Below are 15435 nucleotides of genomic sequence, written 5' to 3' on the forward strand. Positions count from 1 at the left end.
GTGAACGATCGAAGACACACTACAGTATATTGATTAGCGCTTCTATTCTCCAAAATACTTTTCTCTATTAGGAAGAGCCAAAGCAATTTATTTATTGTAACATTTTCGCCATCTGTCCTGGCTTATCTGATAGTCTAAAAAAAAATGTGTGAAGACATTTAACAGAGCTAAACGGCCTGGATAAAGTAATAAAGTTATTTGGAGGTCACTGAGTAACCATCTGTCTATTCATCCATTTTCATTAACGCTTATCCTACACAGGGACATAGGGGAGAACTCAGAAAAGCCAATCAGCCTACAACACATGTATTTGGACTGGGGGAGGAAACCGGAGTACCCGGAGGAACCCCCAAAGCACGTGGAGAACATGAAGATTTGGACCCCCAACCCTGTAGGTTCAAGGCAAACGTGCTAATCACTAAGCCCCTCCCACTCACCCGCCTGGTTTGAGAAATATACAATTAGCGAATTAGCTAATTAGCTAATTATATGAATTAGCATTAGTGTGATTACTTACCGTGGTGGATGATGCCGTTCTCCAGCAAAGCCTGGCCCAGGTGAACACCTTCTTCGGGGTTATCCGTTTCTCCGATCTCCATTAACCAGGTCACAAACTCACTGTGAACACAAAGCAAATTTAGTCAGACGACACACGCGGTCGAGGAGACACACTGAGCCCTCGAACATCGTTCACTCTCAACACACGATCAATAGAGGAACCAAGCTCATTTTTCAGATGACACAATCCTCCGTGTGAGTCAAGAATTAACCAATAAAGCAGTCCGACCGCAGTGCAGGACACACACGCGCGCGCAAAACTAATGAACAACACACAGACGCCTACACCATCACAGTGCAGAAAATCAGCCGATGTTAATGACACGTTAATGTGGTTTTAAAAACTTGATATTCATCACATCAAGGAGGAAAAGAAATAACAAAATTCTGTAATCTACTAGTGCTGATGGATTACCCCAGCACTACCCCTCCCTCTCCCTCTGTTCACTATCCATCCATTCAGCCACCCACAAACCCGAAAACACACTCGGCCAGCTCGAGAAGATCAAGTCTGAGGTTGGTGTTTGTGTTTGTGGAGCCCAGTGGTAACACACTACACCGCAAGAGCACCATAACATACCACCCAGGCCAAGTTCAACATGTCTCACCCTGTCTCACACCCTGTGTGTGTGTGTGTGTGTGTGTGTGTGTGTGTGTGTGTGTGTGTGTGTGTGTGTGTGTGTTGGCAGACCCAATTTAAACCCCTGCACACAAATTAGGAGAAAAAGCAGCACAGCAAATGTTCAGGATACTGGACTCTCCAGCTTTCACAAGCCATCATGTGTTTTTATACTACCGTGCCGTATTCAGCATTGAATTTATTTGTGATGTCACACTCCACAGTAGTGCTTTATGGCACATATAAAAAATTTTTTAAAAAAAACACACACTCAGGTTTTAAGAATTTGCAGTTTTTCATAAGTATTTTTTTTTTTTTTTTTTAAAGGTTTTATTGTCTCAGTTGTATACAGTGTTTTACTCTCAAAAAACTCTGTACCAGTGTTATTGTAGAGAGGTGTGGATTGTTTGCCCAGGAGGGGGCTCACACCCCTCCCATTTCCCATCGTCCTGCTCACCCGCAGCTAAACCCAGAGTCAAGATACTCTACACACAGAAACCCAACAGTCTCCTGACTAGTCTCATAACAGACTAAAACAACTCATTTGTTCATTACTCATCTGTATATATTCATATTTTTATTCATTTGTACTTACAGTGAGGTGTTCATAGTGTACATATTACCATTATTATTATTTTTTACTACTATTATTCTTATTTTTCTATTCCTATTATATATATATATAGAGAGAGAGAGAGGGAGAGAGAGAGAGATTTTTTTCAATTCTATTCATATTTAATGTGTATTCTTTCTTATCTGTGTTTTGTGTAATTGAGCTGCTGTAACGAGGGCATTTCCCCAGTGTGGGATCAATAAAGTTTTTATCTTATCATATCTTACTCATTGAACATGTCTGATAAGTCGATTTCCATTCCACCAGCAGAATGAAACGCCAGTGTACTGCTAGGAAGGATTAAAGACATTAACATAACCTCTCCAGGCACATTACTACTCAGATTTATGCTAAAGTTAGGAGTCAATAAATAGCCTTCAAGTTGATGAAGTCGTATCTGGTTAGAAAGCTACCTGCTCCTTAGCCTGATGTAACTAGTAATATTAGTAACAAAGCAGACATGCCTGTGTAGAAACTAGCCAAGAATGGTTTGATACGGTGTATCCGGAAAGTATTCACAGCGCTTCACTTTTTCCACATTTTGTTATGTTACAGCTTTATTCCAAAATGGATTAAATTCATTATTTTCCTCAAAATTCTACAAACAATACCCCATAATGACAACGTGAAAGAAGTTTGTTTGAAATCTTTGCAAATTTATTAAAAATAAAAAACAAAAAAAAGCACATTTACATAAGTATTCACAGCCTTTGCCATGACACTCAAAATTGAGCTCAGGTGCATCCTGTTTCCACTGATCATCCTTGAGATGTTTCTAAAACGTGATTGGAGTCCACCTGTGGTAAATTCAGTTGATTGGACGTGATTTGGAAAGGCACACACCTGTCTATATAACGTCCCACAGTTAACAATGCATGTCAGAGCACAAACCAAGCCATGAAGTCCAAGGAATTGTCTGTAGACCTCCGAGACAGGATTGTATCGAGGCACAGATCTGGGGAAGGGTACAGAAACATTTCTGCAGCATTGAAGGTCCCAATGAGCACAGTGGCCTCCATCATCCATAAATGGAAGAAGTTTGGAACCACCAGGGCTCTTCCTAGAGCTGGCCGCCCGGCCAAACTGAGCGATTGGGGGAGAAGGGTCTTAGTCAGGGAGGTGACCAAAAACCCGATGGTCATTCTGACAGAGCTCCAGCATGTCTCTGTGTAGAGAGGAGAACCTTCCAGAAGAACCACCATCTTTGCAGCACTCCACCAATCAGGCCTGTATGGTAGAGTGGCCAGACGGAAGCCACTCCTCAGTAAAAGGCACACGACAGCCCGCCTGGAGTTTGCCAAAAGGCACCTGAAGGACTCTCAGACCAAGACCAAGACAAAGATTGAACTCTGTGGCCTGAATGGCAAGCGTCATGTTTGGAGGAAACCAGGCACCACTCATCACCTGGCCAATACCATCCCTACAGTGAAGCATGGTGGTGGCAGCATCATGCTGTGGGGATGTTTTTCAGTGGCAGGAACTGAGAGACTAGTCAGGATCGAGGGAAAGATGAATACAGCAATGTACAGAGACATCCTTGATGAAAACCTGCTCCAGAGTGCTCTGGGCCTCAGACTGGGGTGAAGGTTCATCTTCCAACAGGACAATGATCCTAAGCACACAGCCAAGATAACAAAGGAGTGGCTACAGGACAACTCTGTGAATGTCCTTGAGTGGCCCAGCCAGAGCACAGACTTGAACCCGATTGAACATCTCTGGAGAGATCTGAAAATGGCTGTGCACCGACGCTCCCCATCCAACCCGATGGAGCTTGAGAGGTCCCGCAAAGAAGAATAGGAGAAACTGCCCCAAAATAGGTGTGCCAAGCTTGTAGCATCATACTCAAAAAGACTTGAGGCTGTAATTGGTGCCAAAGGTGCTTCAACAAAGTATTGAGCAAAGGCTGTGAATACTTATGTACATGTGCTTTTTTTGTTTTTTATTTTTAATAAATTTGCAAAGATTTCAAACAAACTTCTTTCACATTGTCATTATGGGGTATTGTTTGTAGAATTTTGAGGAAAATAATGAATTTAATCCATTTTGGAATAAGGCTGTAACATAACAAAATGTGTGAAAAGTGAAGCGCTGTGAATACTTTCCGGATGCACTGTATGTATATTATTCACATTAGAGCTATAGCATTAATAAGTGTGATCTTTTGTTGCAAATATACAGTACGTAGCCACGCTGCTGCCCGCCATTTTGAATTCCGTTCGGTTTAGCATAATTTCGAGTGAACGTACAGTAGTATTAAACCTTTATGAGTTTAATAAGCATACAATGGTGATTACAATGCTAAACTTTTGAACAGGATGATCGGTGTAAATTATTATTTTGTTTAAAGATCTTATGTTTTCATTTAGTACTGCCCTTCGGATGCTAAATAAGATAGTTACATAGTAGAAAAAAGTATGCATGCGTATAAAAAAACGTAAGAAGCTTTGTCCTGGTCATTTACGTCAGCCATTTATTTCAACTGAAGCGCCGAGGAATGTCGAGGAAAAGCACCGAGTTCTTTAAATGGACAAGATGAAGAGGTGGACTTGTTGCTGCGGGTATATTCTGTCCCCTTCGGGAATAAAATGCGATCTGAAGGCTGTACAAAGTGACATTGATCTTTAACAACGCTATCGCACTTCACAGCAGGCGCAACAACTCCAGTACAACATCGTCCAAACCTCTTGTTTATTTTGAAGCTGCGTTCACGCCGTGTCATAATTACCGTAATTACGAGATCGGCACTTGTAAAAAGCACTCACGGCCATGTAGAACCCGTAATTAGACCTTGTAAACTAGAAACGTCATGTGGAAACACTCAAAATGGCGGCGGCTTCAGCAGTAAAATGTAGTTAAGTAGTTATCTCGTAATATTTCTGTGTAGGATTGACTACTATGTCTTAATAATGCAGGATTAATCTGAAAATAAACCATATATATACAATACAGTTTTACGTAGATAGCACAGAGTTGGATAACCATCACAGCATCATTACATTTATGGTATTTGGCAGACGCCCTTATCCAACTTACATTTATCTCATTCGTACATCTGAGCAATTGAGGGTTAAGGGCCTTGTTCAAGAGCCCAACAGTGGCAGCTTGGTGGTGCTGGGGTTTGAACTCACGACCTTCTGAGCAGTAGACCAACATCTTAAGCATTGAGCACAAACGGATTCAGTTTGGTGTATAGAAACGCATCCATAATTCCGAGTCTGAGGACGCGAAGAGCTCCGGGTAGAACGTCCGGGTTGTCACCTAGTAATTACGGTAATTCCGACATGGCTTGAACAGAGCGTGAGTTGAACGAGTCACGTGACTAAAAATACGTCATTGCTTTCGAATATCTCCGTTTTCTCAGTCCACATTAGGACGCTGAAACGCCGTTTTCGAATTTATCCACTTGCGAGAGCGTTTTCAAAAAGCTCTGGAAAAAAACGCCGTCTCCGTGTGGACCGAAGACCAAAAAAACGTAGACAAAGAAATGTGATTTCAAACTTATCCGGATTAATGTAGCCTTAAATCGGCTCTCCCTGGCATTTGAACTGACAACCTGGTAACTGGCAAGAAACCTTATCTCCTGAGCTGCTACTTCATCCAAAGTCAGTATCTCCAGTGTAAATTCTATTTCTGTTTTCCTCAACATTCAGCTGTCTTAACTTTTGCCTCCGCAATATTCTGTTCTGTAATGACGCTCCATTTTGTGGACAAGCTCTCAAACCCACTCAAAGCCAACAAAGACACAGTGTACAGCCATAAAGTTCACGACTTAAAATAGCTCTCCACTTCAGAGGTTTGGAAAGCAAAGGAAAAAAAAAAAAAGAGAAGCGACGCGGAGCCAAAGGCAACGTGCTTTTAATCAGAAAGACGTCACGTTCGATTTCAGAGTCCAGAATGCCGAGGAGATGTCGGTGGCCGAGAGCGACGATTCGGATGAAGACAGAACGCCTTATCGTGGACTTAAGCGTTTTGTGCACGGTTCATTTGGACCATGACCCTTGGCCAGCAATGTCCTCGTGTCTTTTTTGAAAAGTGTGATCTAACCTGACGTTCCTTCTTATTAAAAGATTTCTCACCAAGACTTTTTGAGATGCCTGTGAGCTTTTCTGTGTTTGTTCAAGTTTTCACGTTTTCACTCCATCTGGCTTCTGTGATGTCTTTAACTGACAGATCTCGCCTCACGCACACCATGCTGTATTTCTCATTATGTAAGCACGAAGTGTTTCCCAGTGTGAAGAACGTTTTCAATCGAAGCCAGCCACAAGTATGAGAAGCACTGTTTGAGGTCAAATTTTTTTTTTTTTTCCCTCCTCAGCTTTTAAAATCTCCAGCCACCAAATAAGCAACATGGGCAACAACAGCGCTGTCCTTGTTCATGATGATGTCTGGCAGTCAGATGGAGAAGCTGGCATGACTCGGTGTCATTTGGAGTGACATATGGCCGTTGTCTCGGCGCACTGAGGAAGCCTCGTTGGCATCTAAAAAGGCAGTAAAAAATCAACAGGCTCAGACTTCTGAATAGGATCGGGCTCATTCAATGCTTCCTCAAACCTTTCAAACCATCAGGAATGGAGAAATCCACTTTTTAACGAGTTTAAAGACCTTGCCACTTCCTTCTCACCAATTATTTTGCTCTTACGTGTTATTTAGTCCCTCGCTAAGATGAAAACTCAACACAGCATCTACATTTTAGCGCAATAACTAGGCTATGCTTGAATGGGACGTTTCAGTTTTCCGAAAAGCTGGAATTTGAGAACATGTGAGACACATCACTGTTACAATCAGCTCCAAGCTCAGGAGTCTGTTTTCTTATATTCAGGTTTCAAATGATGGAAAGCGATTTCTGGTCATTTTGACTTTGATCACAAAGCTGTTTTCCGTGATTATTTCTAAAGCCCTGGACGTCAGAGCATTAGAGTTTTATGGTGCTGAAAGCTCTCCAAATTGCAGCGTCTGCCTGAAACGCTCCTTCGATGCATCTTTCATAATAGATCTGGTATCAGAAGTCAAGCTTTTCAGTAGGGATTTCAAACCGAAGCAGATTGCTTCAATTCTAAAAAAAAAAAAAGAAAAGGGGGGGGGGAGGAACCAGTTGCATCCATGAAATTTGAATTGGGAACATTTATTTCTTCCGCTGCCTAAAACAAGATTATTCCACGCTCTGTTGAGTTTCCATACGGAGACGAAATGTGTTTAACCCTGGGGTATTCAAAGCAAATTTGTAAAGGTCCTGCTACATTCTATTTCAATAAGCAGCAAACATGACTGAATGGCAAAAAAAAAGCACAAAAAACAGTTATTTTAATACTTAGTTCATGGCAATAAATAAGCCACATCAGTACATATGACAGAGACATCTGCTTTAAATTAAGAATAAACACAACCTTCTATTCCCAACTGCCATTAATCAGTTTTTTTGTTGTACAACAGCCTTTAGCTACTGGAACTGATGCTAGTCTAAGCTGGCATTAGCAAAGAAAACGTAGTTAAACATAGTTAAAGCTAGGAACTGTTAGCAAAACTAACCCCATTCGCTTTAAATTAGCATGAGCTTTAGCTTTAAATTAGCATAAGCTTTAAATTAGCATTAGATGGAGTTCATGCCTTTTATGTAGGCAAAGGAGATGCATCATTATATACGAGTCTCAGCGTACGCCAGTGAGGTAGGGCAACGACGTTCATCCTCAAGTTCTACCTTCAGGTACACATGAAGCGCGCTAACACTAAGTGCATTGAAACTGAATGCTAGAAACTGAAACTGTAATGAGTATGTTGGTCTAAATAAAAATGTAAGTAGTAAATAATACATTTTTTTTCTTGAAACTGTAATGAAGCAAGACTACAGCTTCAATAACACCCAAGTAAAGTATAAACACACAAAAATAACGCTTGAGTAATGAAGTACGACTACTCAAGTATTTTCCAGCCCTGTATCCAGGCCATGTTCCGCCAGCTGTCGACCTCTGGTTTAACCTGTCAGCAGGGTGTGAGGCTGCTGGGATTATGGTTGGCCTGTGGTGTGCTGGAATCTTGATTTAATCAAATCGTCCACAAGAAGCATGCGAACAGATACTCAGTGAAGAAACATGATTCATGAGGGTCTGGATTTGATTTCAGCCTGCCTAAAGCCAAGGATGCACTTGACCAGCTCTCCAGGGAGAGCTAGAAGGAAAACAAGGAGCTTTCCAGGGATACTAAATGGGCAGGCGATGATGAATGAGATCCTGACTTGAAACAGGGCTGTGGCTATTAATAATGTGTATATTTGAATACTACAAGCTCAGGAAAGACTATTCCATCCATCACAACCACACAATTTAGTGATGCTAATCAGCATGCAATACATGTCTTTGGACTGGGGAGGAAACCAGAGAAAGCCCTGAAGCATTGGGAGAACATGCAAATTCCACTCAAACAGGGCAGAGGTGGGGATCAAACCCCCAACCCCAGAGGTGCAAGGCTAATGTGCGAACAACTAAGCCACCATGCCACCTGGAAAGACTATTCTACATCTTGAATTCCATTATCCAGAATTGTATGTGATGTTTCTCTTTAATTATCTTGTTTGCTGAACCCATTCTTCTCACATTGTCTGTGTCTTTGAGTCCACCCATAGGTCTCAACATGAGTAACATGAAACTTCTATGAGGCAGAGATAAAAAACACCCCAGAAAACCACAAACACCTAGAAATGGCAAATGTGCACCAATCAACAGTAAGAAATACTGTAAGCAGCTCCTCCATCAGAGAACCAAAGTCCTATTAGATCACAAAACTGAGGCCTGTGAAGCCACAGGTCAAAGTTCACCCAAATAGTGAAAGTATTCACTACCTTAAGCAAATGCGCATCTTTCACGTCTTTTCTTGTCAAGGAATTGTCTTTCCCGCCCGAGAATTTTATTTGCATTCACTCTAATATTAGGACTTTATCTGAAAAAGCAAAGATCGTGAAAATCCTATAGCTAAACGTGACGGCCTTAAAAACACCTTAAAGTCATGAGAGGTACCTTCCCAGGAAGCACTTGGGGAAGGTGGTAAGTTTGCGTTTCCTGTCCTTAATGAGGTGGCCTTGTTTGCTCAAGAGGTTGTAGAGCTTCTCGCCCTTCTCCGAAATCATCACCCAAGTATCCTGCTCCATCCCCAACCTCAGTGCTTTAGGAGAAAAAGAGAAAGCCAGAGAGACAAGAGCAGGCAATGAGTCACAGCCAGCTGTATTAGCATGAGTAATATTAGGTTTTATACACAAAATTAAATTAAAAAAAATGGATCGTATTTACAAAGAGAAAGGATCATAAACTGGAAAAAACACTAACAGCAAAAAGGCCTCTGGGCTAATTACTACTTAGAGTTGAACCTTTTGTTAACTGCTTCTGACACATTTAATTGGATGGAGCTTACACCATGTTACAGCTCGCTGCCTGTCATTAGCGTTACTCACATTTTCTCCTTTCTCGTTCTTTCAAAATGGCCTCCAGCCACTCCTGCTTCTCTTCAGCCGTTTTGGCCATGCACACAAACCACTTGTTCTTCGCCGTGTTGTGGATTTTCCAGCCGTTGTTGACGATGTTCCCACTGCTGTGGTAGTCCGCTGCGATAGAAAGGAACAAACGTGAACACCTAGCCTAGCCTAGCCACTTTCTCCATCATCGAAAGCATCTTCTACAATCCAACATAACTTCTACCAACTGTTTGAACTCAATTCAGTTGAACGTTTTTAACAACCGACAATGCCACAAAGCGACTTAACAGAAATGAACAGAAAAAGGAAAATAAAAACAAAGAAATCACCCCCTCAACTCGAAATTCCAACTTGGGAACTGTTCAACTCTGAGATCAGCATCCATCCATCCATCCATCCATCCATCCATCCACCGCTTATCCTACACAGGGATCTGGAGGAGCCTGGAGTATATCCCAAGGGACTTTGGATATACCGAGGTGGGGACAACCTGGACGGGGTGCCAACCCATCGCAGGGCACAATCAAATACACGTTCACACACTACGGACAATTTAGAGTTGCCAATCAGCCTACAATGGACTGGGGGAGGAAACCAGAGCACCCAGAGGAAGCCCCCAAATCACGGGGAGAACACACAAGCTTCACACACGCAGAGCGGAGACGGAATCTGAACCCCGACCACAGAGGTGCAAGGCAAAATTCAGATCAGCAAGTGATGTCAAATCAACAAAAAATGCACATAGAGGGGCTTTTTTCCCCAATTGTGACTTCTCACTTCTGAAGTAAGTCGAATGAAGCATCAGATGAGAAGACACCTTCCTGAATAGGAATTCCAAGTCTGGGTGGCATTTTTTTCTAGTCAGAAGTTGGAAATTCCAAGTTACAAGCTTCGGACCAACATAGCAATATTGTGAATAGACGTCTTGGGATGAACATAATTTATGATTACAGCAGTAGTCCTACAGTATCCAGAAGAGATTATCCACTAAAGCAAGGGTGAGTTATGAGTATAAACTGCTTTTGAGAGGTGCAAATCTTTAGGGAATCCATGTGAGACCATGCACAGCACCAGAAGGTGAATCACAAGTGCAGAAGCTCCAAGCTTCCAAGTATCAGGATGAAGGAATACCAAAATGCCCTTGATGTTTGTACAGTAAGACTCTGAAGTAATACGTTCCTTCAGAATCAGGACAATTGGGAGAAAATTATGCTCAAGCGTTTCAACATGAAACATGTTGTAATAAAACACTACATGAAAAGCCACAGGCCTTATTGATCACCCAAATTAGAAGATGATGAAGAGCTCATACCAGCCAGAGCTTTTGCACTGCCCTGATTACATTTTCAGTTCGTGTGGTTTAGAAAAATAAAACAATCTAAAGCAATCCTTCAAATCATAATAACTCTTAGAAAATATGCGGTTTCATAATAGCTCTCGGTTGTTGTTCGTGATAAGCCCTTGCTGTGGAACAGCTATAAAAGTTGTTCCACTGAGGATGTTTTTGCTTCTGCTCTTCGAACCACCCGGTGATCCGCTCTAACAAATTCTGAGGAATCACTCTGAATTTTATGGGAGAAAAAAAATCTTAAGGCAAGTGATGTGGCACTTTTCCCTCACACTTTTATAAACAGAGCATTCTGTCAGTTTTTATTCAGAGTCCTGGCACGTACATTTCTCTCTCAACTGACTGGCCTGTACGTTGCATTGATTTATCTGTCTATATCTCAGTGGCAAAATCAGGAGCATTACAGCAGAAATACAGACAGAGACATATTGATCTGTTTTATTCTAGCAGCAGAGCAAGTGTGTGGGTCTGAGGGGAGCTAGGCAAGATGCACAAAATATCCTGAATCAAAAATACAGAGTCAGTGCATGCATGGTTAGTATTTTAAATGAATTAAATTATATATATATATAAATAAAACCAAGCCATAATTTAACTTCAGAGCAAATGTATTACTAATATTGCCTAATTCAGTTAGCAAGATCTGCTATTGCCATTGCATTCCCAAGGTCTAATTGTAAAAGGCTAAAACCCTGCAAAATGTTAGCAAGCTCCCAAGGACCAAGAGAGACCGTTTAACTTGGACCAATGTTGCCTCTTTTCAGTGGAAAGTAGCTAAAGTATGCGCAAAAGACGTCACTATAAGTCACCAAATGATGTCACAGACTAATTTGCACATTCATTTGTGATCATTTGTAAATCAAAACCTGTTACATGATGATTTCCTGAAGAAATTGACCAAAGGAATTCAAACCAACTATTTCATATAGCGTATTATATTATAAAACTATAATTTCTATCAAGAACTCGTATAAAAAGAACATATAGACAGGAAGGAAGTGGTTGCAGTGGGTGGGACAAACAAAGGTGATGAGTATTTGGGTGTTAGGAACAATGGTGATCAATCATTAGTTGATGTGAACAGTGATTGGTGATTGGTTGTTGGGGACAATGGCGTTCAGTGATTGGTTGATGGGAACAATGGTGATGAGTTATTCGTCATTAGGAACAATGGCGACCAATGATTGGTTGATGGAAAAACCATGGTGATGAGTTATTCGTCATTAGGAATAATGGTGATCAGTGATTGGTTGATGGGAGCAATGGTGATGAGTTATTCGTCTTTAGGAACAATGGCGATCAGTGATTGGTTAATGGAAAAACCATGGTGATGAGTTATTCGTCATTAGGAACAATGGCGATCAGTGACTGGTTGATGGAAAAACCATGGTGATGAGTTATTCATTATTAGGAATAATGGTGATCAGTGATTGGTTGATGGGAGCAATGGTGATGAGTTATTCGTCATTAGGAACAATGGCGATCAGTGATTGGTTAATGGATAAACCATGGTGATAAGTTATTGGTTGCTCATCTCAGCCAGGCTTTACACACTTATGCAACCAACATACTATATACAGTATATACACACTCAATATAACCAGCAAATTTGTAACTTAACTGTTGGTCCACAATCCACATTGCCTTTAAGTAAGATATGGATACTATCCACTGAAATAAAAATCATGCTGTATGTGCTTTATCCAGTCTGAAACTGTCCTCAACTTTCTGTCCTCTCTATAAAAGTATATCACAAAATTTCACCCCTGACAAACCTTTCTACTTAACAAGAACAGAAACTAGTATCAGCGATACAATTCTATATATAGCTGAAAGAGCAATTTCTTAACCATGCAGAAACCACACCATCAATCACTTTCATTATGTGTGAGCTAAGCTGCAGTAATAACTATATTTCCCTTATTACTGGGGAGATTATGGAGAACACCCATGCGCCTGTGTGCTAAATTTGGCTTTGTTACCTCCCCACGCACTGAAACAGATCTCTCTTTAAAAAGCCCAATATTAAATCCACCAGAGGCCAGACTGCTTCTGCAAATATAACTGATAATCAGAGCTCCTCCACAGCCAAGATACACTCCATTCTGCGTTCGTAAAGTAACTGAGCTCTGAGGATCTGTCATCTTGCCCAGAAAATGGCATTTTTCTAACCTTTTGCTGTTAAAGCGGTTAGATGTGAACCCCACCCGGCTAGCAAAGGAGCAGCGCCAGATATGAAGTCTTGAGGTCGCCACATCGGGCGGAAAAAAAATCATTTTTCACTCATAACTCGTGTGGGAGATGTACCTCCATCGTACCCGGTCGGCTGAACAGATGGATTTAGTTACAGCACATGGCAGGTGGGGCAAAGATGTGCAAATACAGTTATATACAGCGAAATAAAGTTACATACAGCTCTATTATATTACCACAACCTTAAGGCATGCTACATTATATCATATTGCCAACTAAAAGTTGCAGCAAAACACTATAAAAAAAAAATTCACTAGTACTTTTATACTGGAACCTTTTCAAAAATGTACATTTATTTATGCATACGAGGATTCGTCTGAATAAATATGCATACAATTTGCATATCTGATTTAAAAATGTTAAATAAAACATGATGTTGATAGAATTAAAATACTTATTTCACAGTGAAGAAATAATTTTGGCGTGTATATCAGGAAGCAAGCTTTTCAGGGATATACAGTATGGCATGATGGCATTGTGAAGTGGGCGGAGCTTAGGGCCTTCATAAGATTCAGTTTCACCAAAAAAGCGATTGACGTGAATAAAATTGTTGTTTCTCCCTTGTAATCGAAAACCATTTTCCATTCTTGCTCAATCACACATACTACACCATATGGACCTTACACGCTCACCTGTACCGTCATCTACGTTCTCCACTTCCATCACCTCGGTGTTGATTCGTCCACGAAACTGGTACCGCGGTCCCTCGGTAGCCGACTTGCTGTTCTTCAAACGCCTGCCAAGAAACACAAACATCTCCAGAAAGGTTCCTGATACTCTACGACGTTCAGGAACATACCGTACTGTACGTAAGATACGAGCCTCACCTGTTCTTCTTCTTGCAATAGACCAACAGGTTGTCGAAGAGGAAGAAGATTCGCTCCTGGATGTTCCCCGCTGAGATCTTCAGCAGCACGCCCTGCATCAGCATCTCCGTGCAGCTGTCTGTGATATTGGAGCCCTGAATAGAGTGCGGGGGGGGGGAGGAAGTATTAGGTTGCAAGAAAACCTGCTCGCGCTGATCCTCGGAAATCACTGAGGAGGCACTTGGCATGGAAACGTCTTTCTCCACTGGATGTGAGTGGATTCTGAAAGGTCAATAAGTTGAAGCCATGAATCGTGACTTGAAAAAGCTTGGACTGGGACAAGGCCAAGCCGTTCTGTACGGCTCTCTTTTAGAGACCAGGGGTGAGACAGGAACACTCCCTGTAGGTCAGTACTTCTCCGCAGAGCTGTCAAGCAACTAAGCATCGCATATGTCCAAATGATAACGGATGCCGTGAGCAAGATGGATAGCACACTGCAGTGCCTCCTCAAATTTATTAGTCACATCTGTATTCAATCAGTCATAAATGGACTAAAGGACAGTTCAAGTGGTGCAAAATTGGCTAGTTAACCGTTAGGAGGCTAGTAAGCTAGCTCACGTTTATGTTCTGAGTCGTGATTTGAATCCATTTAGCCCATGAAAATTGTTTCAAATGAGCCAAACCTGTCAAAAAAATCTATACAACAACAACAAATGAGTTTGTTCAAGTTAGCAAGCTAATTCATTTAAGCTAAAAAAAAAAAAAAACCTGATTTGTGCACTGTGCAAAACCTGCAGCCTCCACATACAAGAAAAGTTTCTTTTTCAAGTGCTGGTAATGTAGTAAAGAAGTAGCGCGGGTAAAGTGACCACAGGAAGACGTCCCCTGCGTCTCTATGTAGCCTACACGGTTAGCCTGCAGGCCTGCTGAGGACACACAGCTGGGTTTCGGGTCAACGCTAACAAGCAATCATCCGTCTCTGGAAGGCAGGATGGAAATAATGACTCTCTCCCACTCACTCACACACATCCCATATCGCTCCACCCTTCCACCCACACCCCAGCATGTAGACAGTAAAGTTAATGGAGTCCCTGTATAGAATTTTTAGATGCAGACTGCGCTAAAAAGCTGGCAATTAACAAAAGCAGCAAGACACTAACTACAAACATGACTGCTTTTGTGTGTGGACGGATTTGGTTTGTACGCCATACACACACACACACACACACACACATTTTAATTTATAATCTGGACTAACACTCAGGAAAATTGCCATTCAAGAACCACCAATGGCTAAAATGGATAGCAAATCAGCTTCATAAAAGCTATTTTGGGAGCGCGGCTTTGCTCAGAACAGTATGTACGCCTAATTGATGAACAAAAAAAGCCAGCTCGCTCATGTAGAAGCCTCTGCCATGCAAATATTTACCATTTCTCGCCTACAAGAATGGGTAAGGCAGCTCACAGGGCCTACATTTGTTGCAGGGGGAAAAAAAAAAGAAAAAAACCCCAACATTTTCAAACAAAATGGAGCCAAAGTCATTTTCAAAAAGTCTTTAAAAAAACCACTCCAATGTACGTCGCTTGTTTAAACATGACAGAGTGTTTTGGATTCTGCGGTATGTTTTTTACAGCAGTTGATGTGGATAGAAAACCTGGCTCAGATCACTTCAACATGCGTTAACTCAACACGAGCTTTTGTTTTCCACAGCTTTTCTTTAAAGAGTGAAACGGCTGATGTGCAAATCTTCTGCAACTGGATGAGCAAACTCATTTAAG

The 15435-nt window shown here is 41.5% G+C and overlaps 1 protein-coding gene across 1 annotated transcript in view; it reads right to left on the reverse strand.

Annotated features, from left to right (window-relative positions):
* Window positions 1–15435, reverse strand: part of prex2 (phosphatidylinositol-3,4,5-trisphosphate-dependent Rac exchange factor 2) — a 122373-nt gene that overhangs the window by 74814 nt on the left and 32124 nt on the right. The window contains exons 7-11 of the mRNA XM_053612227.1: window positions 13678–13811; window positions 13483–13586; window positions 9229–9378; window positions 8798–8942; window positions 518–618 (exon numbers count right to left, since the gene is read on the reverse strand). Coding sequence (XP_053468202.1) covers window positions 518–618; window positions 8798–8942; window positions 9229–9378; window positions 13483–13586; window positions 13678–13811 — 634 coding nt within the window. The remainder of the gene's footprint in view (window positions 1–517; window positions 619–8797; window positions 8943–9228; window positions 9379–13482; window positions 13587–13677; window positions 13812–15435) is intronic.

This window comes from Ictalurus furcatus, chromosome 23 (assembly GCF_023375685.1).
Source record: "Ictalurus furcatus strain D&B chromosome 23, Billie_1.0, whole genome shotgun sequence".
Lineage (NCBI taxonomy): Eukaryota > Metazoa > Chordata > Actinopteri > Siluriformes > Ictaluridae > Ictalurus > Ictalurus furcatus.